Below are 24,955 nucleotides of genomic sequence, written 5' to 3'. Positions count from 1 at the left end.
TGAGCTGTAGCTCACGAAAGGTTATGCTCAAATAAATTTGTTAGTCTCTAAGGTGCCACAAGTCCTCCTTTTCTTTTTGCGGATACAGATTCTTAGATACTAAGGTCAGAAGGGACCATTATGATCATCTAGTCCGAACTCCTGCTCAACACAGGCCACAGAATCTCACCCACCCACTCCTGAGAAAAACCTCTCACCTATGTCTGAGCTACTCAAGTCCTCAAACTGTGGTTTAAAGACTTCAAGGAGCAGAGAATCCTCCAGCAAGTGACTCGTGCCCCATGCTACAGAGGAAGGCGAAAAACCTCCAGGGCCTCTTCCAATCTGCCCTGGAGGAAAATTCCTTCCCGACCCCAAATATGGCGATCAGCTAAACCCTGAGCATATAGGCAAGATTCACCAGCCAGATACCCAGGAAAGAATTTTCTGTAGTAACTCAGATCCCACCACATCTAACATCCCATCACAGGCCATTAGGCCTATTTACCATGAATATTTAAAGATCAATTAATTACCAAAATCATGTTATCCCATCATACCATCTCCTCCATAAACTTATTGAGTTTAATCTTGAAGCCAGATACATCTTTTGCCCCCACTGCTTCCCTTGGAAGGCTATTCCAAAACTTCACTCCTCTGATGGTTAGAAACCTTCATCTAATTTCAAGTCTAAACTTCCCAATGACCAGTTTATATCCATTTGTTTTTGTGTCCACATTGGTACTGAGCTTAAATAATTCCTCTCCCTCTCCGGTATTTACCCCCACATATATTTATAGAGAGCAATCATCTCTCCCCTTAACCTTCTTTTAGTTAGGCTAAACAAGCCAAGCTCCGTGAGTCTCCTTTCATAAGACAAGTTTTCCATTCCTCGGATCATCCTAGTAGCCCTTCTCTGTACCTGTTCCAGTTTGAATTCATCCTTCTTAAACATGGGAGACCAGAACTGCACACAGTATTCCAGATGAGGTCTCACCAGTGCCATGTATAACGGTACTAAAACCTCCTTATCTCTATTGGAAATACCTCGCCTGATGCATCCCAAGACCGCATTAGCTTTTTTCACGGCCACATCACACTGGCAGCTCATAGTCATCCTATGATCAACCAATACTCCAAGGTGCTTCTCCTCCACCATTACTTCTAATTGATGCGTCCCCAGTTTATGACTAAAATTCTGGTTATTAATCCATAAATGCATAACCTTACACTTCTCACTATTAAATTTCATCCTATTACTATTACTCCAGTTTACAAGGTCATCCAGATCCTCCTGTATGATATTCCGGTCCTTCTCTAAATTGGCAATAACTCCCAGCTTTGTATCATCCGCAAACTTTATTAGCACACTCCCACTTTTTGTGCTGAGGTCAGTAATAAAAAGAATAAATTGGTCCCAAAACTGATCCTTGAGGAACTCCACTGGTAACCTCCCTCCAGCCTGACAGTTCACCTTTCAGTATGACCCGTTGTAGTCTCTCCCCTTTAACCAATTCCTTATCCACCTTTCAATTTCCAAATTGATCCCCATCTTTTCCAATTTAACTAATAATTCCCCATATGGCACGGTATCAAACGCCTTACTGAAATCTAGGTAAATTAGATCCACTGCATTTCCTAACATGGCTGCTACTCTGAAACCTAAACAAAGAGTGTTGCTTTAACTTGACGTGACACAGGCGAAAAGAACTTGATTCTTATACATACCATAAAAACAGACCTAATTATTGTTCTACTAATTCCCCCTAAAAAACTAGGTTCCTTAGGTACCTGGGGAAAACTTTCTCTCAGCAGGTTGTTAGGACAACTGTTCTTCAAGAACAAAACCACCGGGATATTTTTAAAATCTTCTTGAACATTCATCAACGTTCATAACCTGAAACCAATGTCAGTCAAGCTCTTAGCTTCGTTTCCCTACAGGTGAGCCACACAAACATCACGCATAGATCCAGCGTCCACACACATAAACCTTGACACTCCGCGACACACGGGCTCCACCCCCAGGCATGACACACCCGCTGCCTCACACGACGCACGTCCCCCACACGTAGGACGCCCCCAGGCATGAAACACCTACCACAGGGCGCGCAGCGCGCTCCACGCAGGACACGGGCCCCCCACACGGGGCACACGCTACCCCACAGACATGACGTACCGCTCACATACGGGACACGCCCTGGCGCCCCACCGACAGGACACCTGCCGCCCCCAGAGGGATGGGAGGCGCAAAGGCGACCCCGTTACCTTCTCCAGGGGAGCGGGTCTCTGCACGGCCAGCGAGCGGGACAGCGACAGCACCGTGTTGAAGTAAAAGCCCCGCGAGGAGCCGGAGCCGCTTCCCCGCCCGGCAGACGCGGCAGGAGCCGCCGCCGCCGGGGCCGACATGTTGCGGGCGCGCCGCAGGGTAGGGCGGAGCGCACCCTACGATGTTATCCACTCCCTCACCACTCCTCTCGCGAGCATCCCCCACTTCCCGCGGGAGCGGCGGGCTCCAATCAGGTAACACATATGGCGGCGCCTACGTTGACTTCACTTCCGGGTTGGATACCCATCCTCTCACGGGCAATGGATTATCCCAACTCTCAAACTATACCCCCCACTCGAGTGCTGGAAATGGATTATCCTAGCCCCGGCCTGAAGGTTCCATAGCCGCCCGCTTCCCCGTCACATACACATACACACCCTCCCCTCAACAGCGAGTCATGATAGTTTCTCCCAGCCGCTTCCCCTGCGCAAGGGGCAGCGATGGTTTAAGCCAGTCGTCACGGGGTGGAGGAGCCCGGCGGGTGTTGGCACCGCTCAGGCGGGCGTCGGGGTCGCTGGCGGGCGGCAGCTGGTGAGTGGGGGCTGGCGCGCGCGCGCGGCGCGGCTCCGGCCCCTCAGCGCGGGAGCGAGGCCAGGGGGTCCCAGGGCCCCTGCGAGGGCCGGTGTCCCGGCTCCGCGGAGCGGCAGGAGTGGGGGCGTCTCGGAGACGGAAGGGGCGTGGGGCTCCCCCGATGGGCGGCGGGGGCGGGGGGACCCCGCCGCGTCCGTCCGGGGCTCAGGCCCTCCCCCCCGCTCAGGCCCGGTGCCGAGCAGCGCGGGGCGAGGATACACCCACCCCCCGGGGGCGGCCCGTGCCTGAGGAGTGTGTCCCCCTGCGGCGTCATGGCTGAGAGCGGCCCGCGGCGCCGGGGGTCTGGGCCGCGACCGGGAAGCTGCCGAGGAGAAGGCTCTCCCATCTGCCGTGCGGCAGGTCCGGGAGGAGAAGGGCTAGAGAGCAGGAGGCTCCATATGGGCTGGGGGGGGGCTTTAGGTGTCTCGTGGTATCCATTAAAACGAGGGGTGGATGCCCGGGCAACTGCAGTAGCTTTGTGTCTGGAGTTACTTGAATGATTGTCGAAGGGGAATGCCGACTCCTTTCCCCGCCCTCCCCCTCCTCGCAAAGGAGAGTTAAATCTACAGTGATTTGTTGAGTCTGTTCCCTACAGGTTCCTATACTGCCTCCTCACCATAGTATCCGAGCACTCTGTAGTAATGCGTTGAGCAACGTGACTAATATTTGTCAAGTGTGGCTCATTCTTTCTCTCATCCTCTTTCCCAGGGGAAAATTAAATGTGCAGTGTAATGTTTTGTTTGATAAATGATACCTACGCTGTGCTGTGAGTCAGTATTAGCAAAAGCAACGTTAAATAAGTACCTGTGACGCTTGAAACAGAAGGTAGTGCGATCTGTGATGGCTTGTAGATCCTGTGGGAGTCTGTTCCACAGTCTTGAACTAGCCCTTGAGAATTTGCAGTTGCCTGCACAGATGAGTTTTACCGTGCAATGGAGAGATCCATTGTGTCCCAGATGCAGAGTTTGTTATAGGAGGGGAAAGAACGGAAATACCAAGATGCAATTTCCCACCCAGATATAAAAATGTATTTGCTCCTCTCTCCCTTATGTATCTTCTGTGGTTCATATCACAGCTTATATTTTTATACCTTAGTGAACAATTTTTCTTAACTCAGTGTTCTAAAGATAAATAAAAACTGTTTCCTTTACAGGTAAAGATTTTTCATTCTGTTGAGGTTCAATCCCTCTGAACAATTGCTGTAGGCCCTGGGAATGCCAGTGTGACTCCAACCTCACTTTTCTCTAGTTTCACTCACCCTATAGCAAAGGGAGAAAACACACACTGGCATTATGTCATCTTACACAAAAAACTATAATCCCTTTGATGATGATGATGATGAAGGTTTGAAGCCAGTCAAGTGGAACAATGGAAATGATATCTTTGATGACCCTACTGACAGGCAACATAGGGAGGCTACAAATAAACAGAGGTATCTTCAGCAGGAAGTTCTGAGGCGGGCTCAGGCCACAGAGGACAGCACTAATAGATCTCTTTCCCTCATTTATGAATCTGAGCAAATTGGAGTAGCCACATCAGAGGTAAGTTCTTAATGACAGTAATATTGATTTTTTTCAAGATATAATCAAAACTTTACGAAAGTGCCTTTTTGGTTTATTTAGTCACATTATTAAACTGACTCAGCAATGTTAACACTAAACATAAAGAGATCGGTAAGGCCCAGATCTTGTAAACATTTAAGCCTGTGTGTAACCTTCCTCAGTAGAGTAGCATGAGGCTAAATGAGTGCATGATCAGGAGACAAGTTTGATTGTGATAATATTTTCATGCTGAGTGCCTTCAGTTTTTAACTAATCATATAAAAAAGGTCCATATTGGCCTACTGGTCTTATTAAATGTCTGAGTTGTCTACACAGACTTCAAAAACACCTGAAACCAGGAAAAAAATCTAGTTCAATACCCTAAAAAGCCTTAACCAGAAGTGCCTGCTGATATTTTGCATGCTGTCATGGTGAACTGCTTTATAAACTGTATTTCAGGGGGTTTAAAGTGAAAACTTTTAGAGGTCTTTTATCAAACACTCGTATTAGTTTATCTTGGTAGTCTGTAGAAACTGTTCATTGTTGCAGGGGCTGGGAGGTGATACTGGCAATGAAGCTGTTAGTTAATTTGTTTTTGTTTGTTTTTAAATCCAAGTTGCAGCTTCCTTGGCTGCTTTAAAGTCTTGAGGAGAGCGTATCTGAGTTCTCGCAATAAACCTTTCCTTTATAGGGTCTGATTAAGACTCTGATAACATTAGTCTGATGTGTAACTGTATTTTGATAAAAATGCCAATTAAAAATTAGCAAAGCCTGTGTAGGTATTCTGTTACCACAATTGTTGTTCTGCTCCACAAATGAAAATGATTGTTCTAACTGTGTAAAGTCTGATAGACCTTCTTTTTCCTATTAAATTGTGGCCTGCAATTAATATAGCACACTATCCAATGTGTTTAGGCTCATCTCTGTTAATCATTTCCCTTAGTCTGATGGGGATGTTTCAGAATAGGTGATGATGAGACCTATTACAAATGTATCTAGAGTCACTAATTTGGTCTTCTGGGCTGCATCATCTGTTGAGGGAGGATGTTTGCTCAAATGGTAGTAATTGGTTTGCGTATATAATTCTGAGGGAATGCATAGACACAAGTCATATAATTGTCTATAATAACTTTCATGAGTAACTTGATTTAGATAGTAAACTCTTCAATATACGCACTTTGAGAAGTGGTAATAAATGTTCTCTAATAGTGGAAGGAAAAATCCAACCCTTATCACAAAACAGTTTGGTCTGTTCCTGAAAATCCAAAAGAAATTTGCAGTGTAGGCCTGATTTAGTGTTAATGGTAGAATCTGAATGGCACAGAACTGGTTGCTTGAGTGGGGAAACATAAAGTAAAAAGAGAGACTGCAAGACTGCTTATCTAAAATTCAGTAAATCTAGGAAAGAATATGGACAGCAGTTCTATTTTTCATTAATGCAACTGCAAGCAGATGGATTCTGGCTGTGTATCTTTGATATTTCAATGTCTTAAACTGCATACCTGTGTGCTTTAGAATTTTAAAACTATAGGCTGTAGGAATCAGTTAATGCAGAAAAGACTCTTATAAGAAAATAGCACTAACATTTTTCTATCAGTGGATGCTTTCTGAATGACCTAGTGCAGACTATTCATGTGAGAATGATACTCTTTGTTAGTGAAAATGTGGAACTGAAATAATTCTGACAGCATTACTTGCCTCACTTGTGTTGATTCTGCATTGGTAATCTCTTTTCATCTCTATACTTCCATGGTAAAATGTAACATACCTTAGCAAGGGCAGATAAAGGTGTTAAGACCTGATAAAAATGGTGACTCTAACAAGTTTCTAGATCTTGTTCACAATAGGTGGCAGGAAGTTGGCATTTCTTATTAAGAACTGTAGAGCTAATGAAGGCTACAGTTGCCTTGAGCTGGAGTTGGCAGTTATTGATTTTAGTGCCACAGGGCTAGACGCCTTAGAAATACCTCAGGGAGAAAGAGGCGCTTTTTTGTTCAAGCATGCCTGTTGCCCTCTCTGCATTTTTTGCTTTCTCTTTTATTGGTTCTCCTCCTCTTCCTGGAAGCTTTTAATCATCCTTTTTCACAATTGCCACCACCCTGAAATGTAATTGTCAAGTTCTTGTCACTTTTGTTTGCATGCATCTAATGCTGAATACAAAATTAAATTAATAAGGAATCTTATTTCCACTTTTCTACTGAGCTTGTAATAAGGAATAGGAAAGTGAAACTAATTCTGCTTCTCCATTTTCATGAAGCAGTAAGAAGCAGTCCCTTTGGGTGGACGGCCAGAGAGCTTAGCAAGGTGCTGGTTTGATTACTGCTTACAACTGCAGGGTAAAGATTTACAAACATTTGTATTAGCAGGTACAGTGGTTCAAATCTGAACCATTTCTGTTTGTCACTTTCATCTTCCACATTAGAAATTGCTGCATGCATAATTAAGTGTGGTATGAGGCAGCGCATGGTCTAATGGATATAACACTAGGCTGATACCTAGGAGAGCTCTGTTCTGTTCTTGGCTCTGCCAGTGATCTGCTGTGTGACCTTGCCCAAGTCACTTCTTTTTGTGCCTCTGTTTTCCATCCACCCTTTGTCTGTCTCTTTTAGACTGTAAACTCTTCAGGGACTTCAAATAGTGCCTTGTGCAGTGGGCCTCAAGGTCAGCTGAGGCCTCTAGGCACTAGCATAAAAAAATAATAAATAACAAATACATAAAGGAAAGTTAGAGCCTGGAGAACAATGGGTTTAAAATGTAAGAAAACTTACACTATATTTATCCTTGATTCTTTTGAAAATCTCCCATTGACATTAATGAAAATTCTGCAGGTAGAATGAGAACAAAATAGCTTCTTAAATCTACATGTTTCAGAGTAACAACTATGTTAGTCTGTATCTGCAAAAAGAAAAGGAGTACTTGTGGCACCTTAGAGACTAACAAATTTATTTGAGCATAAGCTTTCATGAGCTACAGCTCACTTCATCGGATGCACGTAGTGGAAAACACAGTGGGGAGATTTTATATACACAGAGAATATGAAACAATGGGTGTTACCATACACACTGTAACAAGAGTGATCAGGTAAGGTGAGCTATTACCAGCGGGGGGCAGAGGGGACCTTTTGTAGTGATGATCAAGGTGGGCCATTTCCAGCAGTTGACAAGAGCGTGTGAGGAACAGTGGCAGGGGGAATAAACATGGGGAAATAGACGTCAAGAATTATAACATTCAAAAACCAGTCGGAGAACACTTCCATCTCTTTGGTCACTCAATTACAGACCTAAAAGTGGCAATTCTTCAACAAAAAAACTTCAAAAACAGACATCAAGGAGAGACTGCTGAATTGGAATTAATTTGCAAACTGGAAACAATTAACTTAAGCTTGAATAGAGACTGGGAGTGGATGTGTCATTACACAAAGTAAAACTATTTCCCCATGTTTATTTCCTCCCACCCCACTGTTCCTCACACGCTCTTGTCAACTGCTGGAAATAGCCCACCTTGATTATCACTAAAAAAGGTCCATCTGTCCCCCTTCCTTCCTCTGCTCTCCTGCTGGTAATAGCTCACCTTACCTGATCACTCTTGTTACAGTGTGTATGGTAACACCATTGTTTAATGTTCTCTGTGTATATAAAATCTCCCCACTGTGTTTTCTACTGCATGCATCTGATGAAGTGAGCTGTAGCTCATGAAAGCTTATGCTCAAATAGATTTGTTAGTCTCTAAGGTGCCACAAGTGCTCCTTTTCTTTTTGCAGATACAGACTAAGGTGGCTGCTACTCTGCTATTTCTGTAGCTCACGAAAGCTTATGCTCAAATAAACTTGTTAAATCTACATGTACTTCGCAAATCTGTGGTATATAGTAGTAGTCAAAAAGCGGTGTTTAAGAGTTATTGATGGGCCAGGAAATTGAAATTTTATATAAAATTTCCACATATATAATATAAATTAGAGGAAAAAAGATAAGGTTTCAAAATATTGGAAGTAGCATGTCATGGAGAGGGGTGAATATAACTTGTCCAGTAGTCTAGACATATGTAAGCAAGGAGGGCTTAACTCAAATTTCTGGAAGGATTCAGTATTCTGGCTTCCTGTTTCCATCTAACTGGATCTCCTGAGTAAGAGCAATATCTTAAAGCTGTGACATTTCAAATGCATGTACGATAAACAAAGAGGATCTTTCTTATGCTAAGGAGTCGTATAGCAATTCTATATAATTATCCATAAAACACAGCCCACTACAGACTGAAAAGAGGAAATGCAGCTTTTGAAATCTTATTCCTAAATGTTAAAACCATTGACATCACAGTCTATCCCTTGACTTGACTAACTTCCATTTTTCTGTTAATTTCCCTTTAGGAACTTGTACGTCAGGGTGAGGCACTAAAGCGCACTGAACGAATGGTGGATAAAATGGACCAGGATTTAAAGATTAGTCAAAGACACATAAACAGCATTAAGAGTGTCTTCGGTGGTTTTGTAAACTACTTCAAATCGAAACCTCCAGAGACCAAGCCTGAGCAGAATGGAGTCCCTGAGTACCAAGGAAACAGCAGGTGAGTAGAAAGAGAATTTTAAGAGTGGTAGTGGTCAGTTGGAGTTGGCAGCAGAGGCGACGCATAGGTGGGGCATGTCGGGTTTTATTAATCCTTTTTCACAATTGCCATTGCCCTAGATTGGCTTGCAGAGGAGGGAGAAGGGCTCTATTCTCCCACTGCACCTGCCCCCGGCAGCCCCATATGTAACATGCGGTGGGGGGGGGGGCACTGGGCAGAGGAGACATGTGGGGTGGTCATGTGTCCTCCTCTTTCAGTTGTGCCCCCACTGCTCCCCCAGTATGGGGAGGCACGAGTCATCTATGGTTGGCAGGGAGACCTGCCTCTTAGCAGAGAAGTCTTGCAAACTGATCCCATGCACTGCAGGATGTAGACAAAAAGAACACTACTCCATCATGCCACCCCTATGGCTGGAATAGCTTTCTTGAGATGGTCTGCAAGGCCACTATCCCCTTCTCTATTCCGATCCCTTCTTAAAATCTTCTACTTACACAATTTAGAAATAGCCAACACGTTTTAGTTTAAATAACATAACCTCCATTCTCCTTTATTCCATGCTGTGTACTAGCCTGAGTAATGGTCATCTTACTGACTTCTACTCTGTTGTGCTGTGTCTGATATTGAACCCCAATTCTGCTCTTGAGTCTGCATAACCACTAGAGTCAGCACAGACCAGACTGCAGCGTTGAGGCTTTAGTTTGTAAGCTCCTCAGGTCAAGGACCAAGTATTTCATCTGTATTGTGATCCCCTAGCACATATTTCAGTACTCTATACTAATAAATATAAGCCTCTGGAATTTTGATCAAACCAGCATGCGTTTCTGCCCACTCAACATGAAAAGTCTTTTGATACTTAAATGGTCAATCAGTCAAATATTGCAAAAAATATTTGCAAAATAACTAGTTGGTTATATGTTAAAGGCAGCTAAATCTTTAATTTTCTAACTTGATTTCAAAATTTGGAAGAATGTTTTTAAGCCTTAGTCGTGGAAATTATATTGCTGTGAGTTTGTACTGGTATGTGCAGCTATATTTCATGGGGTAATAAGGACGTTGAATATTCAAAGCATTTGAAGACAAAAGCGCTGAATGTGAGCTAAGTGTTTTTCGTGATCTCGAGAGAAAATCAGTATCACAGGATGGTAAGAAACTACATTAAATATGACTGGTCTAAAATTGAATAACTTTTATTCTGAAATGTTCCAATTTTTCAGTGACTTGTAATGGGAAAGCAGGTTCTTTCAATTGTATGTTGTAAACTTGCAAGATGGGGACTATTTTCTTCTCTGATGCTTTTGCTAAAATTTTTCTTTCTTTGGTACTTGTGGTAAGAATAATTTCATATTATCTAGATAGTTTAATGAGAACTGTGTAGAGGTTTGTAGCTGTACATCCTTGTAAATTTGTGTACCAGCTTTAAAAAAAAAAATTAGGAAATCCAGAGCTGGACCCCTGCCATAATCAAGCATACTGAAAAACTCCCTCCTATTTATCCTGTGGTCTTATACTCTTTCTCTTTCCAATTTACTAACAACTCTGAATAAAAACAAACAAAAGTTAAGCAAACTGACTTCTTAGAGCAGAACCATGTGACATTCACCTTCAGTGCAGCAATGTGTGAATAACACGGCAACATTGTATGTGTATTGTTGTTTCAGGGGAGAGGGCAGGTTACTGTACGGTATTTGGCTATATGTCTTGGCGAGTGCCTCTACTGGTAAAGACTGGGGGCTTGATTCTGTTCCCACAGAAGTTTATAAGAATTTTGCTGGTGACTTCAGTGGGAGCATGATTGAGCCCTGTAAGATTAAAAATGAATGTCAAGAGAAGGGGAACTGGTTCTAAGTAAGAAGCAATTCGCTATCCTTAAAGGAATTTGGGGCCTAATCCTATTCAGTCGTTACAGAATTCAATCAATGGGCACCAAGAATATTTTCTCTATTTTTTTTCTCTCTCACCAGATTAAAAGAAGCCATGGTCTTTAGTAAAGAACAGGAATCAAGGTACCAGGAGAGTCATCCAAATTTAAGGAAGCTGCATAATTCTGGTTTGTTAATTTATTTGATGTTGCCCGTCACTTTGGGTGTACTTTACATAGCTTAGAGCTGTGTCTGTTTAGCCTTCCTGGAAAGAGTATCATCACATATAGACACTAACAATAAAGAGGCTTGCAAGATTCAGCACCTTTCCTTCCTCATGCAGATGCAACCTAAGCAGTGTACAAGAACCTACCTAATGTTTTCAAGTATAGCCATATCCTGTGTATGTCAAATGATTAAAAATGGTTCAGAAGGAGCACATTTGAACCATGTGTTTCTACTGCTTTCAAACATGGCTGACTCCCTTATCAATATAGATGTAGCTAACCCTGGTCCAGGAGACATGTCTTATTCATACAAAATAGCATGTAGGCTTTTGTTCTTTCCCTAGCTTTTGTATTAAGCAAACTTCAGCTAATGTTGGTTGGTGCTGAATGGCCATAGCCTGCTTTAAATAAGGGCCCATTTTATAACTAGTCTTCATTTATATTTGTGAGGGTTAGAAAATACTGTTGTCTTTGAAATAGATCTATAAATAAAGCAACACTGTACCTTACTAATCTAATGCATGCTGAAAATGTAACAATTGAGTATAATTGTGTGAGCTTGGTGTTTGGCACTTAAATGGTTAATTTCACCACTTCGCATTTACCCTGTCACATAGGGTGCAAAAATGATACTTCTGGCTCTGTATTGTTTGTCTGCCGACAGATTAGAGAGCAAACCATTAATTTACAACAAGAAGGCTAGAAGCTTTTCAATTAATTAAAAAGAAACACAAAATTTGAAATTTCTTGTGTTAAAAGGTCTAAATAGATCTCTACAGGCAACATATGGAAGCTGACCACTAGAAGGCACAAGAGCTTCCTTATGACTTGCCCATAAGGGGCACTGTTTGGCTTTCGTGGCTTTGGCCCAGTTTTTTTCCCAGCTAAGTAGCAGAACTACAGAAAGCAACACACATGACTTTAAAAAAGGAGGACTTGTGGCACCTTAGAGACTAACAAATTTATTTGAGCATAAGCTTTCGTGAGCAACAGGTCACTTCATCGGATGCATGCAGTAGAAAAGAGTGGGGAAATTATAAATACACAGAGAACATGAAACAATGGGTGTTACCATACACACTTTAACGAGAGTGATCAGGTAAGGCATCCGATGAAGTGAGCTGTAGCTCACAAAAGCTTATACTCAGATAAATTTGTTAGTCTCTAAGGTGCCACAAGTACTCCTTTTCTTTTTGCGAATACAAACTAACACGGCTGCTACTCTGAAACCAGGTAAGGTGAGCTATTACCGGCTGCGGGGGGGGAAGCAGCCTTTTGTAGTGATAATCAAGCTGGGCCATTTCCAGCAGTTGACAAGAACGAGTGAGGGGCGGGGGGGGAAGGGGAATAAACATGGGGAAATAGTTTTACTTTGTGTAATGACACCTCCACTCCCAGTCTTTATTCAAGCCTAAGTTAATTGTGTCCAGTTTGCAAATTAATTCCAATTCAGCAGTCTCTCGTTGGCGTCTGTTTTTGAAGTTCTTTTGTTGAAGAATTGCCATTTTTAGGTCTGTAATCGAGTGACCAAAGAGATTGAAGTGTTCTCCGACTGGTTTTTGAATGTTATAATTCTTGACGTCTGATTTGTGTCCATTTTTTCTTTTACGTAGAGACTGTCCAGTTTGACCAATGTACATGGCAGAGGGGCATTACTGGCACATGATGGCATATATCACATTGGTAGATGTGCAGGTGAACGAGTCTCTGATAGTGTGGCTGATGTGATTAGGCCCTATGATGGTGTCCTCTGAATAGACATGTGGACACAGTTGGCAATGGGCTTTGTTACAAGGACAGGTTCCTGGGTTAGTGTTTTTGTTGTGTGGTGTGTGGTTGTTGGTGAGTATTTGCTTCAGGTTGGGGGGCTTTCTGTAAGCAAGGACTGGTCTGTCTCCCAAGATCTGTGAGAGTGATGGGTCGTCTTTCGGGATAGGTTGTAGATCCTTGATGATGCGTTGGAGAGGTTTTAGTTGGGGGCTGAAGGTGATGGCTAGTGGCGTTCTGTTATTTTCTTTGTTGGGCCTGTCCTGTAGTAGGTAACTTTACAAGAGTCAGATGACAGAAAGTCAGCTGTCAGTCAGCTAGAGCAATTCTTAATAGTTCTGAATCATTCGTTTGTTTATGAGGACTAAAAATGTCTCACGTTGTTAACAGACTCCGATTTCAGTGGAACCAATTCAGAATCTTCTGTCCAACCCGATGTTTATCCAAAGAATCAACATCTCCGAGCTTACCACCAGAAAATTGACAGCAACTTAGGTGAGTTAGAAATTGAAGCTATGTGACTTAACATGATTTCCATATCTTGCTATTTATAGCCTGAGAGAATTCAGAGCAGTCTGTTCCCAACTAGCTGTGTCCTTAAAACTTTGCGTTTAGTTCATACACAGACCTTTGGTTATAAAAGCTCCTCTGTGTATGCAGTTTCTGTTTCAAAAGCTTCCGCCTGGTAGATCTGCTACATGCTTTAGGCCAGTCTTCATGATTAAGTCCCATCATGTTTCACACATACCATGAATTTAGTAGTCCACTTCTTGTCCAAAATGGATTTTAACCAGATGGCGGACTGTTGTAGGACAGAAGACACAGTTTAGTAATAGATCTGAGTTAAAAATGCTTTTAATGTAAAACCAGCTATAGATTGAAACTGGCTAAGATTATTGCAATAATATAAATCTGTATGGAAACTAACATCTGCAATGGGGTATCCCTGCTGGGTCTCAGTATTTTCTTTTCTCTGTGCTCCTATGGCTTTTGTTTCAATATTGGACTCCACTGAGACAAAAACAATTATTCAAAGATGTTTTGGTTACTGAACTGCTGAACAATTTATTTTTTAAAGAAAACCACACCACAGTTATCCCAAAACTTTTTAACCTGATACCAATTGCCACTTTGCGTAATTTAAATATCTTGCCTTTGACTACATCAAAATAATATCTGCTGCATGTTTAACCAGTTGCTGTGCAGACATTCCTATGCAACATCTTTTCAAATGGATGGAACAGGGTCAAGCAGGATCATCCAGCTATGCTGAAAAAGCACATTAGCTGGGTATTACTGATGATAATACCAGTAAGGAAATACCCATTTTAGCATTTAAATATCAAAAATATGAATAGCATAGTCTCCTGTAATGTAGAATGTACCATTTATTTTGCATAGTATGTTTGGTTTATGTGAATGTCAGTAGTGCATCAGTTTGGATTCTGAAGCCTTCGTAAACAAATGCTTAAAACTTTATTTTAATGAGCTTAAAGTTCTGAAGAAAATGGAAAAAATTGGAAGGAATTAAATCCTTAAGGTGTGGATTTTTTCCTCTTTCTGCATATGTTAGTACTTCTGAAGAAAGTACAATCGTAATCTGTTTTATTCTATATAAAATGCCTCTGTATGCCTCTTGTCTGCTCTGTCTGACCTGGAAAGAGTGATATGGAAGAAAACAAATACGTGAAGAATTAGGATGCTGAGCCATAACTGTTACGATAGATATAACAACTGTTCTACTCCCACTCCATTCTGAACTTGTTCGTTTCCAAAACATTGCCAGCCAATTGTGCAGTAAACTTCTTTTCTGCAGCTAACTACTTCAAAGAACACATTCTAGGATATAGGAACAAGTAAACCTGTTCATCCACATTAAACAAACTTGTACCTTATGGAAGGAAATGCTCTAAAAATCCGTGTACAGAAAGGGGGTGTATTGCAAGGATTGGAGCTTTATAGAATTAACCATTTTTACGCCTGTGTATTTTGATCTTTCTTGATAATAAATATCAGTTTAAAGAACAAACTGTGTTGAGAGACTGCTCATGTTAGGGTGTCAAATTTACAGAGGCAAGAAAAAATATATATCCATCCTTAAAGTAAAGGGAGAAAGTTAACATGTCTAAATATATTTTAGACCCGACAAATACCTTAGTTTATCAAGATCAAATTTAGTTTTCACCATTTATTGTGTCTTTTTGTTTGCAATGTACTCACTTTGAGCAACGAAAACTGATTAGTCACTTTTCTGGTACTAATGCACTGCCAGTGTTATAACATTTGTATTGCAAATATTGTAGGGGGATCGTTAAGCAGCTTTCACTGACACTTGGTTTAATTTAAGGTTTTGGGGGAAATGGGAGGAATTTTGACAGCACCCATTTAAATGGCACCTATATCTTGTAATTCCTGCTGTTTTGAACCTTCATACTCCCTCTCTCTCCATTGGCAGATGACATGTCTTCTGGGCTTGGCCGTCTGAAAAACCTGGCTCTGGGTCTGCAGACAGAAATTGATGAGCAGGATGACATTCTTGACCGGCTAACCGGAAAAGTAGACAAACTGGATGTCAATATTACAAGCACTGAAAGAAAAGTCCGACAACTGTAAAGTCTTCTCAGAAATTCTTTCCTTCAGTGTAAGATCTTCCTGGATGTTTATCTTGCTGGGGGTTTCCTTTGTTTTTTTGTTGTAAATCTTGGACAATATCCATTTCTTACTTTGTCAGTGGCTTAGCTTCATTAAAATTGCAGAATCTTGAGTGCAACATAGGATCTTAAAACACTTCTTAATATATACATATGTGTACATTGGATAGCACATCTTTCTGCATGTGGTTGCAATCCTTCACTCTGGATTCCTGCTCATTTATATTATGTGCCATGTGCATATAGGAATTTTCAGTCTACATGTTTCAATGCCCTTATCCTTAGAACTGTGGCAAAGAAAATAACTAAATTTTGCACCTGTTTTGCAAGGAATTGTTTAAGAATTTAAAAATAGCTATATGTAAACATACAGATTACCAGCTGAATGCTATCCCCTAGCATTTCTGTGTTCGCTCCTAGGGAATCTCAGAGGTTTCCAAACAACTGGAATAGCTGTCAAATGTGACATGCAATGATGCTGGTACTAAAACTGTGTTGGTCCCCTTCTGCCTAGGGGGGAAGAGATGCTGCACGCTCAAAAATCCTCCACTGATGGTAGTGGTTGTCCTTTTATGTGCTGCTTTTTGCCAGCCGACTGAGTAGGTGGCTATTTGAACAGCAGCATCTCTCCTAAAAATGGAGATTTGGACTAGTATTTCAATTTTAAAAATTTTAATTTTTTCAAATAGGAAAGGTGGAGTGGGGGAGTTCATGGCATAGTCTTATGTGATGACTATTTCTTCCACCCACAACACCACTGTTGAGAAATTAAACTTGCACGTATACCTACATGCTCTCCAGCTTTCTGGCTTTTTAATTTTTAGTTCGTACAGATGACAAATGTTTTAATTATTTCCAGTTTTCCAAATCCAAACTGGAATCCACCTACTAGTTTTTTGTTTTGTTTTTTTCCCCCCTTATGTCTTTGTAAATAACACTGTTAAACAAAATTTATTTTAATTCTACAGCTGTGGGAAGGTAACAACCAAACGGTCACCACCTTTCTGCCTGATTGGTGACGTCTCTAAAACGAGCCGATTAATAACGATTCAGATCTTACTGGACAAGTATCCATATCGCAAAATTTACCACCACATTTGACAGTAAGAACCTAGTTGGCAGTTCCAGCAGAGAGACCAGCAAATTAAAACCCTGGTCACTGCAGCTGGTCCCTCCAGATTGTCCTAGCACATCGATGAGCACTGTGGAGAAGCTTGCATTGCATACAGCTGCCTATGCTGCGTGGTGTGCTGATAAATGGAAAACTTTGGTGTCTAGGTCTGTTGATTCAGCACCTTTCATAATCGCTAAATTCACACATTTTTCCCTTTTTTAAAAAAAGACTTGTTCAAACACTTAAAAATCCCATCTTCTGACTTGGTGTGAACATACTCCCCTTGGCGCATAAAGGACTTAGAGAATTTTCAACCCTCTTGTTCTGTACAGTCTGTGTAGGAAAGTAAAGCATTAAATCATCTGAACTTCCTTGCTGTTGGGGGCAATGTTACTGGAAAATAACTCCTCCAGTGCTCCTGGCAATTACATTTCTCTGATGTGAAACCATTTGAAAACTAGTGTATGTTGCATGCTGCCCTGCTGGTGTCACAAATGTCACTTTGCAAAGAAAGTGGCTGCCACCAGCAAGAAACACACAGGTGCCAATTATGAGAGTATTCTGCTATAGATCTTCATTACCTTTTAATTTTCTTGTTGTCTCCCACCTGAAAGTTTGAAAAAGCCTGTTACTACCTACACATCTTGTGCCCTTGTGTATACATACCATTACTAGCGCTTTTTCCCCATTGCCAGAGTATTCATGAGTGATTAGCTGTCTCATTTTAATGTTAAGGCATTTATTTAGAAAGTAACATATCTTGAACTTGTAAAAAGCTGAAAGCATGTGAGGGGAAGGAAGACTGAAACGTTTGTCCTACCTACCTTTGATGGCTTATTTAAGTACTCGTCAGAAAAAATAGCAGTTGGAGGGGGGAAGTGCTTTGTTTTCTTGCTACAGGAACTTCCAGAACACAGTGCTGATTGACAGAGGCATATTTCTTTTCTGGATCCAAGCTGTGTGTCTGTATCCTATCCCAAGTTTAAAAATTGTGGAAAATTCCACTACCAGTTAGTAACACGATTAACTTATTTGAAATCTGCCTTCACGTGTATATGCTTACCCCACAACTAGACTTTTCCTAAAGTAAGACCTTGGTAATCAGTTTTCTCCATTGAGTTGTAGCTAATGGAGAAGAAATGTAGCTAGAAGATCCAGCTATGTGTTCATGTATATTGAAAAACAAGAGGAAGATGGGGCTTGGCTATGAACAGTGATGGCAATAGATTTGTTAGTTTAACAGGGATGCCTTTCTGACATAATTTAGTTTAAGAAGAAATAGAAGAATTTATTTCACAAAACAGACCAGACTTTTTTTAATAATGTAGTTTTATCAGCCTTACTAAAAGCTGCTTGTGTCCTTAGGGGAGATCTTTGCTATAAGAAATCTACTTTGGCTTTTAAAACATTTTGATCATTACACATTTCAAATCAGAACTCAGAATTACGTGGGAGTTCTACAAAGGCCTAATTTCTCATCTCTTTACTCAACCCCGTTCACCCTTGCCAGTCGGTGACATCTGCTATTTCCTCATTGTTTACGGGCTTCCTGCTCTACTAACTTCTGTGGTCCTGTTTTAAAGGATTGCTTTCCACATTCGGGGCTCTTTTGTGGGGATGACAGTTGTGTTTAAGCATAAACTAAAATCTGCTGCAAGCCGAACTCCTTTCCTAGCTTTCATAGAAAATGCTTTACTCTGTCTGCTGCTAAAAAACATAAAATGTTCACAATGGGAAGAGAGCAATGCTGTGTTTTGTAATACAGTGATGAAACTCTTGCTGACTAAAAACTATTTTGCAAAAAGAGGAAATAACTGAAAAGCTGACTTTTTTTTTTTCTTTCCTAGAAATTTCTGCCTTCCCATGCTGCTGAAGGCTTAATTTTTGTAACTAGTCTTTTAGATCCTGTCTAAAATACCATTTCATCTTTCTGTCGGGTACCATTGAGAAACTTATCCTCTCGTGTTGGCTTAAGCTTTTTAAAAATGATTCTGCAAGCTTACCCTTGAGTGCCAGCTCAACCAACTATTCTGCTTAAGTGTGCCTGTTAGCAGGGTAGCTCCCTTTCTTTACAGCAGAACATCACTGGTGATACTGTAGACTAGGCAACGTTTATTGGCTTGAGTGGCAGTTAGTGTTAAATATCTAAATAAGGTTGCAAAAACTTCTATGCAGGCATCTTTATAAAGTAAGACAGGCTCCCTCATAGGAAGATTTATTTCTTTAAATGAGATTAGGGGTATTACAATTCAGAATTTTTTTCTTCCTGAGCACAGATTTGACAATAAACAACCCTCTTTTAAAAAATTAAATCTGGCTATTGGTTTGTAATAAATTGTACATATAAAACTGTTCTTGAGCATTGAACCAAAACTGCACTAAATAACCTAGGGCAGCCAAGATGTAGGCTCTAAGGCCCAGTTCTTGCACTGGGAACTGCACAGGCTGAGTCTGACTGAAATCACTGGGGCTCTGCCCGGGCACAGGGCTCTGCATGGTACTCCATGCAGGATCATGGCCTACGACTTTGTGTGTGCATACAGAATGTCTAGAAGAAACTCTTTGACTGTATTGAGGCTACTGTATTTAGATTGTATGCAAACAGTACTCTGAAAATTTAGCTTGTTTGTCTAAAATTTCAGTTTTTTACATGATTGAAATGTAAAATACTTTGCTGTTTAATAGCTTTTGTGAATGTTCACCTTATGTAAAACTAAGAAATAGAAAATACTTTTTCCAGCCGTTCAGCCTTCAGAACAAACTGACTTTTGTCGTTCCTTTTACATAGATACGTCCATAGGAAAGAGAATGGTTTTGGCTTTGAAATTTGTGTGACATCAGCATTATAGGTAGTGATGATTTGACTACAGAACTGGCTTTTTTTAAATAGTAACATACACCACACAGATTTAATACTTTTTTTTATACAAGCAAAATTGAAGTTTGTCTGTCTTTAATGAAGGATTTAAACTGGATTATAATTCAGCAATTTAAGATGTCAAATGGAATCTATATTGAATGGTGAGATGCTCAATAAAGGTGCTTATTGTACATGAAGACTTGTTGCATTTTCTTTCCAGGGTGAAAGTATCGTTACCAGATGCTGGAAACCATCAAAGTATAATAATTGGATTTTTTCCAGTAAAAGGATATTCTTTAACTGAGGATATTTCCATTATAAATAACATCTTGTCCACTCCCAAAAGTTGCTATAGTGTGGTGTCATTCTTAGGAGCTACAACTCTGGAAGGAGATGCTTTAGCAAATCATGTAACTTCACCAGTCATTTGCTGCTGAACGACAACCCTTAATACTATATAGGAAAACTAGGATTTCCAATGCATGGGCCTATTGCGATTGCTGTGACTGGTAGCAGATGTTTTTGAGAGTGGGGTGAAAGAGTTGAATTTCTGCCTGATCCTGTGGTGGTCACTTTAGACCCTGAATCTTGGGGTTTGGCATGCCCTCAATTAACAAGCATAGCTTTAATTGTTGGTAATAAAATGTAGACTTTATTTCAAAACATCAAAATCCTGCCACAGTATTTGACTCTAGCAGTGAATATCACAGGTTGGCTACATTCTGTGTAAGGGACAACGCTTAGGGAATAAGGCAATCAAATTATGCAGTGTGCTGCAAGCTTTAAACCAGCAGGAATGTAGTTTAGCGCATGGTCCCCAGTCTGGTCATACCAGTATTTTCCAAGGTGCCTGTAACCATGGTGGTGATAGTACTTGTGTTTGGGGAAAGTAATGTGGTGTTTGGAAATCTCTGTATGATAAGGATTTAAATACCTCAGTGCCAGTTAGTGCCACAGGAAAGAGCCTTTGAAGGTCTTATTGCAAGAAATTCTCAGTAGAAATGAGGAGCTAGTTCTTAGAGGAATCAGAATGGTGCTTAGAATTGAAGTATCTACTACAATTCTAGCTGCCACTTGTATCCCTCAGCATGGATCTTCTACAAGTAGGAGGTGAGAGCCCCTCTCCTCCCACCTAGTAAATGGGGCAGACAAATCCTCAGGAGTGCAGCAGGGATGTTGGAGAGAAGTTAGAAACACTGTGTACTCTAGTCTCTTCTGGGTCTCAGCTCACTGTACTTATGTGCAAACTTAATTCTAGCAATTGTGGAAGAAATCTATCTGGCTTCATGTGAAGATACGAGGGTATTTTCTTTATGGCTAGCCAGGTATTTTCTCCCTTTTATGCTCTCTTAAAGGGTTTCCTTGACCACAACTGAATCCTTGGCTTTCTTGGAAGTGAGAAAGGGAAAGGGAGGTGAAGGAGAGATGCTCATGCAGTTATGTAGGCAAAAAAATGGAATGATTGTCCTTTTGGAAGAAACAGATACCCTAACCTCTGCTGTCTGTCTCTTTTCCTCCCTGCTGCTCCTTCTTCTTTCTCATCATCCTCCACAACCCCTTTCTCCCCCCTTCCACCACACAAACCTCCAGGAAGGAGGGAATTCTCCCATTTTTCATTTCCTTCAGTGTGCCTTTTCCCCAGGGGAACAAAAGATTTATAGAATCCTGGGGCTGAAAGAAAGGTACAGTTGACCCCAAAATAAGATGGCTCCCAAACTATTACTAGGAGGCTGTCTAGATGTCTCGTTAGGGGCAGGGGTTGTCTAAATACAATAACTTGGTAGCTCTGCACCAGCTATAAAGAGCCTAGCTGGAAAACAATCAGGCTGTGACTACACTATAGACCGAGTGGACGTCCCTAGCAAACAGATTCCCATTGCTGTGCATTGATGCCTTGTGGGAGAACTGACCTCATTGACATCCTAATTCTGTTTTTCTTGGTTTGTATAGCTTTTTTAATTTAGTTTATTTGTAAATATGATTTTTCTGTTTATGGAAAATCAGTTCTATCCAAAGATGAGCCCAGCACTCTATATAAGCAGGTTACATTCTGCCTCCAACAGTGTTTGGTTGGTCTTGTCAGTGCGCCTGACCATCCTTCTGTTTTTCACAGCAACTGGGGCAACAGAGATGTGATATGTGCTACTGAGACTGTCATAAATATAAAGGGAAGGGTAATCACCTTTAAAATCCCTCCTGGCCAGAGGAAAAATCCTTTCATCTGTAAAGGGTTAAGAAGCTAAAGGTAACCTCGCTGGTGCCTGACCAAAATGACCAATGAGGAGACAAGATACTTTCAAAAGCTGGGAGGAGGAAGAAAAACAAAGGGTCTGTGTCTGTCGGTGTGATGCTTTTGCCGGGGACAGAACAGGAATGGAATCTTAGAATTTAGTAAGTAATCTAGCTAGATATGCGTTAGATTATGATTTCTTTAAATGGCTGAGAAAATAGCTGTGCTGAATAGAATGACTATTCCTGTCTGTGTGTCTTTTTTGTAACTTAAGGTTTTGCCTAGAGGGATTCTCTATGTTTTGAATCTAATTACCCAGTAAGGTATTTACCATCCTGATTTTACAGAGGTGATGCTTTTTACTGTTTCTTCTATTAAAATGTTTCTTTTCAAGAATTGAATGCTTTTTTCATTGTTCTAAGATCCAAGGGTTTGGGTCTGTGGTCACCTATGCAAATTGGTGAGGATTTTTACCAAACCTTCCCCAGGAAGTGGGGTGCGAGGGTTGGGAGGATTTTGGGGGGAAAGACGTTTCCAAACGACGCTTTCCTAATAAAAATAAACCCAGATAAATGTTTGGTGGTGACAGTGGAAGTCCAAGGGCAAAGGGTAAAATAGTTTGTACCTTGGGGAAGTTTTAACCTAAGCTGGTAAAAGTAAGCTTAGGAGGTTTTCATGCTGGTCCCCACATCTGTACCCTCGAGTTCAGAGTGGGGAAGGAACCTTGACAGAGATACTTTGGGTTTCTTTTTCCTTCATTGTGGCAAGGAAGGGATTTGGAGAGGGGTTGGAATTTATAAATAACGTAACCAAATGTCCATTGTCCCTAGAATGTGCTGGACATTGCCCTTAAGAGTTTATAATCTAAACAAACAACATGCATTCACACAGCAGTGGGTGAAAGAGAGGATGTTGCATGAGATGTTTTGAAACTCTCATTTAAAAATGTTTATCATTTGCCTTTATTTATATAAAGCTGTACCCAGACTTGTTATCAGATGTGTTTAGGTAAAACAGAGATGGATTAATGTTTATGTATTTTGTTTTTGTTTCACCAATACCAATCTATTTACTCATTGGTTTTAATCCCTTTCTATGGTCATTTTAATTCTGTATTCTCCTCCTCTAACTTAACCCTGTCCCTATACCCCACTTTCCCTTCCCCGTGTCTCTGCCCTGGGACCCTTAACTTTCCCCCCAGTTTATTCCCTATTCCTCCATCCCAGTATTTATCTCCTTCCCTTCATTGGACCTAACCACCTTACCCCAGTGGAAAAGAAAGGGGTTCTGCTGATTGTTGATAAGTAGACCTCTCTTCCCTTTGCCCCTCCCTTGAGTCCAAATTCTTCTCAGCCCAGGTAGTGGGCTGGAATTCAGGAGACATGGGGTTCAGATCCTGGTTCTGTCAGTTTCTTTGTGTAACCTTGGACAAATCCTGTGCTTTAATTCCCTTTCTGTAAAATGGGGGTTGTAATATTCCCCTATTTCACAGGGGTAGTTAAATTAACCTATGATCAGGAGGTGCTTGGATGCTATTGTGATGGGGGCCATAGTTAGCTAGCTAGAAAGCTGTCCATGCTAGATGCTGATCTGTTATTGGTTGGATTGATCCCTTCTCAATGAGCCCTGTGCTGTTTTAGCTCATTGAACAGTTGGTGGTTGGGTTGTGGTGTCTGGGGGGCGGGGGAAGTTCTTCAGCCACAATCGCTGCCGAGCTGTTCTTTTGAGGCAGACCAATACTGTAGTGGTGCTTTCATCACAAGCTGAAAGCAAAGGAGATGAAGATGATTCACAGATGCTTAGAAACTCTGGCTACACTGGCTTTCCTAGCATTTCTAGGTTAGAATTTCTGGAGAGGCATTTCCTTTCAACAATCTCCATAAGCTAAATAAACTATTTTAAAAAAATGTTTGTTTTACTGATCTGCATCTAGACTGTACATTTCCCACTCCAGCTAGTGTGCTCCAGTGCTGGGTTTATGTTGGCAAGCTCTCAGGAGCCTGAAGGTTTCCCGTGTGTGTCCGAGGGAGGTGAGCATAACCCCTCCCCATATGTAGCACATGGTTTCAGCTGAAACCTGAGGCTTCTACCAGGCAATAACAAAGCCCACTCTGGTTAAGATGGAATAATGCTCTGTTCTGGACTATGCCCTTTTAACAGAGATGAAGGAGGCAGCAACCTGTCACCCTAATTCAGCAAGGTATGTGCCTAACTTTCACCATGTGGATAGTACAATACAAGTCAATGGGGTTATTCGCATCCTTAGTCAGACACATGGTTACATAGTTGCTGAGTCACTCAGGACCTGTGTGTGTTGGTATCTTGGAGCATCTTCAATAATTTCTAAGGAAACTTTTTTCTACCCCAGGCTTGGTGGGTGTCAGTACTGTGGAGACAGTTCTTGTGAGAACATATTTTTGTTGTTTTTTGACCTTTTGTGGTTCTCTTTCATATAATAGAATTTGAACAGTTCAAAGATTTTAACTGAAACTTGAGAAGCTTTGTGAAATTGTTGAGTACTTTTGTTGGGGCTGTATATAAAATGAGATGTCTTCGCAGAGAAAAGATTCATTCTTGAGATATATTCTTACCCTCTTTCTGTGATGATTTTTAAACTATTCAGTTAGCCATTGGCCATGTACTATCATAGCCCTACCTGACTTTGTTTTATTCTGAATTTCATCAACTGCTTTCCCATTTTGATATCTCTTTCTGCAGTATATCATGACTGGAGTGTTGTCAAATAATGAAGGAGCTGGGAGAGAACAGCCAAGAGGGATAACTTGAAAATTTGCTGACAAGAAGCAATTAAAGGCAATGTTGGGATATAGTGAAAGATGGAAAATGTTGAAACTCGCCAGAAGTATCAAAATAAATATCAGCTACAGGCGTGTCTCTGAAGTGAATTTCTCTGGTGCTTTGCACAGCTATCATCAAAATAAAACAGATGGACTGTGAAATGTGTGAGCAGACTGACAAATTGGAGTCAGATCTTCAGGAACGTGTCCATAGTGATGTTCAAAATATCTTTTCCCTAAAATAAGGAGATTAAAAGCATCTATGCACTCTCATATTTTTATAATACAGAGCAGGAAAGTTAGCCTCAATGTAGGTCAAATATAACTGAAAACAATTTTGCTTGTAATATGTGATCGTGAGTAGATATGAGCAGCCAGTGCCAGCTGAGACAAGCACTTTAGTACATACTAGCTTATTTCTTCCTAACACAGTAAGTGAAAGGATAACATTCCCATGAGTCTAACCAAGTAGC

At 41.1% G+C, this 24,955-nt stretch overlaps 2 protein-coding genes across 5 annotated transcripts in view; one reads left to right on the top strand and one right to left on the bottom strand.

The window, feature by feature from the left end:
- The window catches only part of PI4KA (phosphatidylinositol 4-kinase alpha), a 98,722-nt gene extending 96,292 nt beyond the window's left edge, over positions 1 to 2,430 (bottom strand). For both annotated transcript variants that reach the window (XM_084649148.1, XM_084649149.1), the window contains exon 1: positions 2,245 to 2,430. In XM_084649148.1, the coding sequence (XP_084505274.1) occupies positions 2,245 to 2,385 (141 nt within the window). In that variant the 5' untranslated portion in view covers positions 2,386 to 2,430. The remainder of the gene's footprint in view (positions 1 to 2,244) is intronic.
- Positions 2,431 to 2,645: 215 nt separating this feature from the next.
- SNAP29 (synaptosome associated protein 29) lies at positions 2,646 to 24,566 on the top strand. 3 transcript variants are annotated; one of them, XM_084649152.1, is made up of 7 exons: positions 2,646 to 2,836; positions 4,029 to 4,416; positions 8,780 to 8,976; positions 10,938 to 11,023; positions 13,220 to 13,324; positions 15,285 to 15,470; positions 24,403 to 24,566. In XM_084649152.1, the coding sequence occupies exons 2-6, from the start codon at positions 4,168 to 4,170 to the stop codon at positions 15,440 to 15,442; spliced, it is 795 nt and encodes a 264-aa protein (XP_084505278.1). In that variant the 5' UTR covers positions 2,646 to 2,836; positions 4,029 to 4,167; the 3' UTR covers positions 15,443 to 15,470; positions 24,403 to 24,566. The 3 variants fall into 3 exon arrangements, with proteins under 3 accessions (XP_084505278.1, XP_084505277.1, XP_084505279.1); XM_084649151.1 differs by lacking the exon at positions 24,403 to 24,566 and having other exon boundaries at positions 2,647 to 2,836; positions 15,285 to 19,645; XM_084649153.1 differs by lacking the exons at positions 2,646 to 2,836; positions 24,403 to 24,566 and adding an exon at positions 2,968 to 3,235 and having other exon boundaries at positions 15,285 to 19,645.
- Positions 24,567 to 24,955: the final 389 nt, after the last annotated feature.

Source organism: Lepidochelys olivacea (genome assembly GCF_965140295.1).
Source record: "Lepidochelys olivacea isolate rLepOli2 genome assembly, chromosome: 15".
Classification (NCBI taxonomy): domain Eukaryota; kingdom Metazoa; phylum Chordata; order Testudines; family Cheloniidae; genus Lepidochelys; species Lepidochelys olivacea.
The sequence above is the reverse complement of the archived record's forward strand: the minus strand, read 5'-3'. Positions and strand labels throughout refer to the sequence as shown.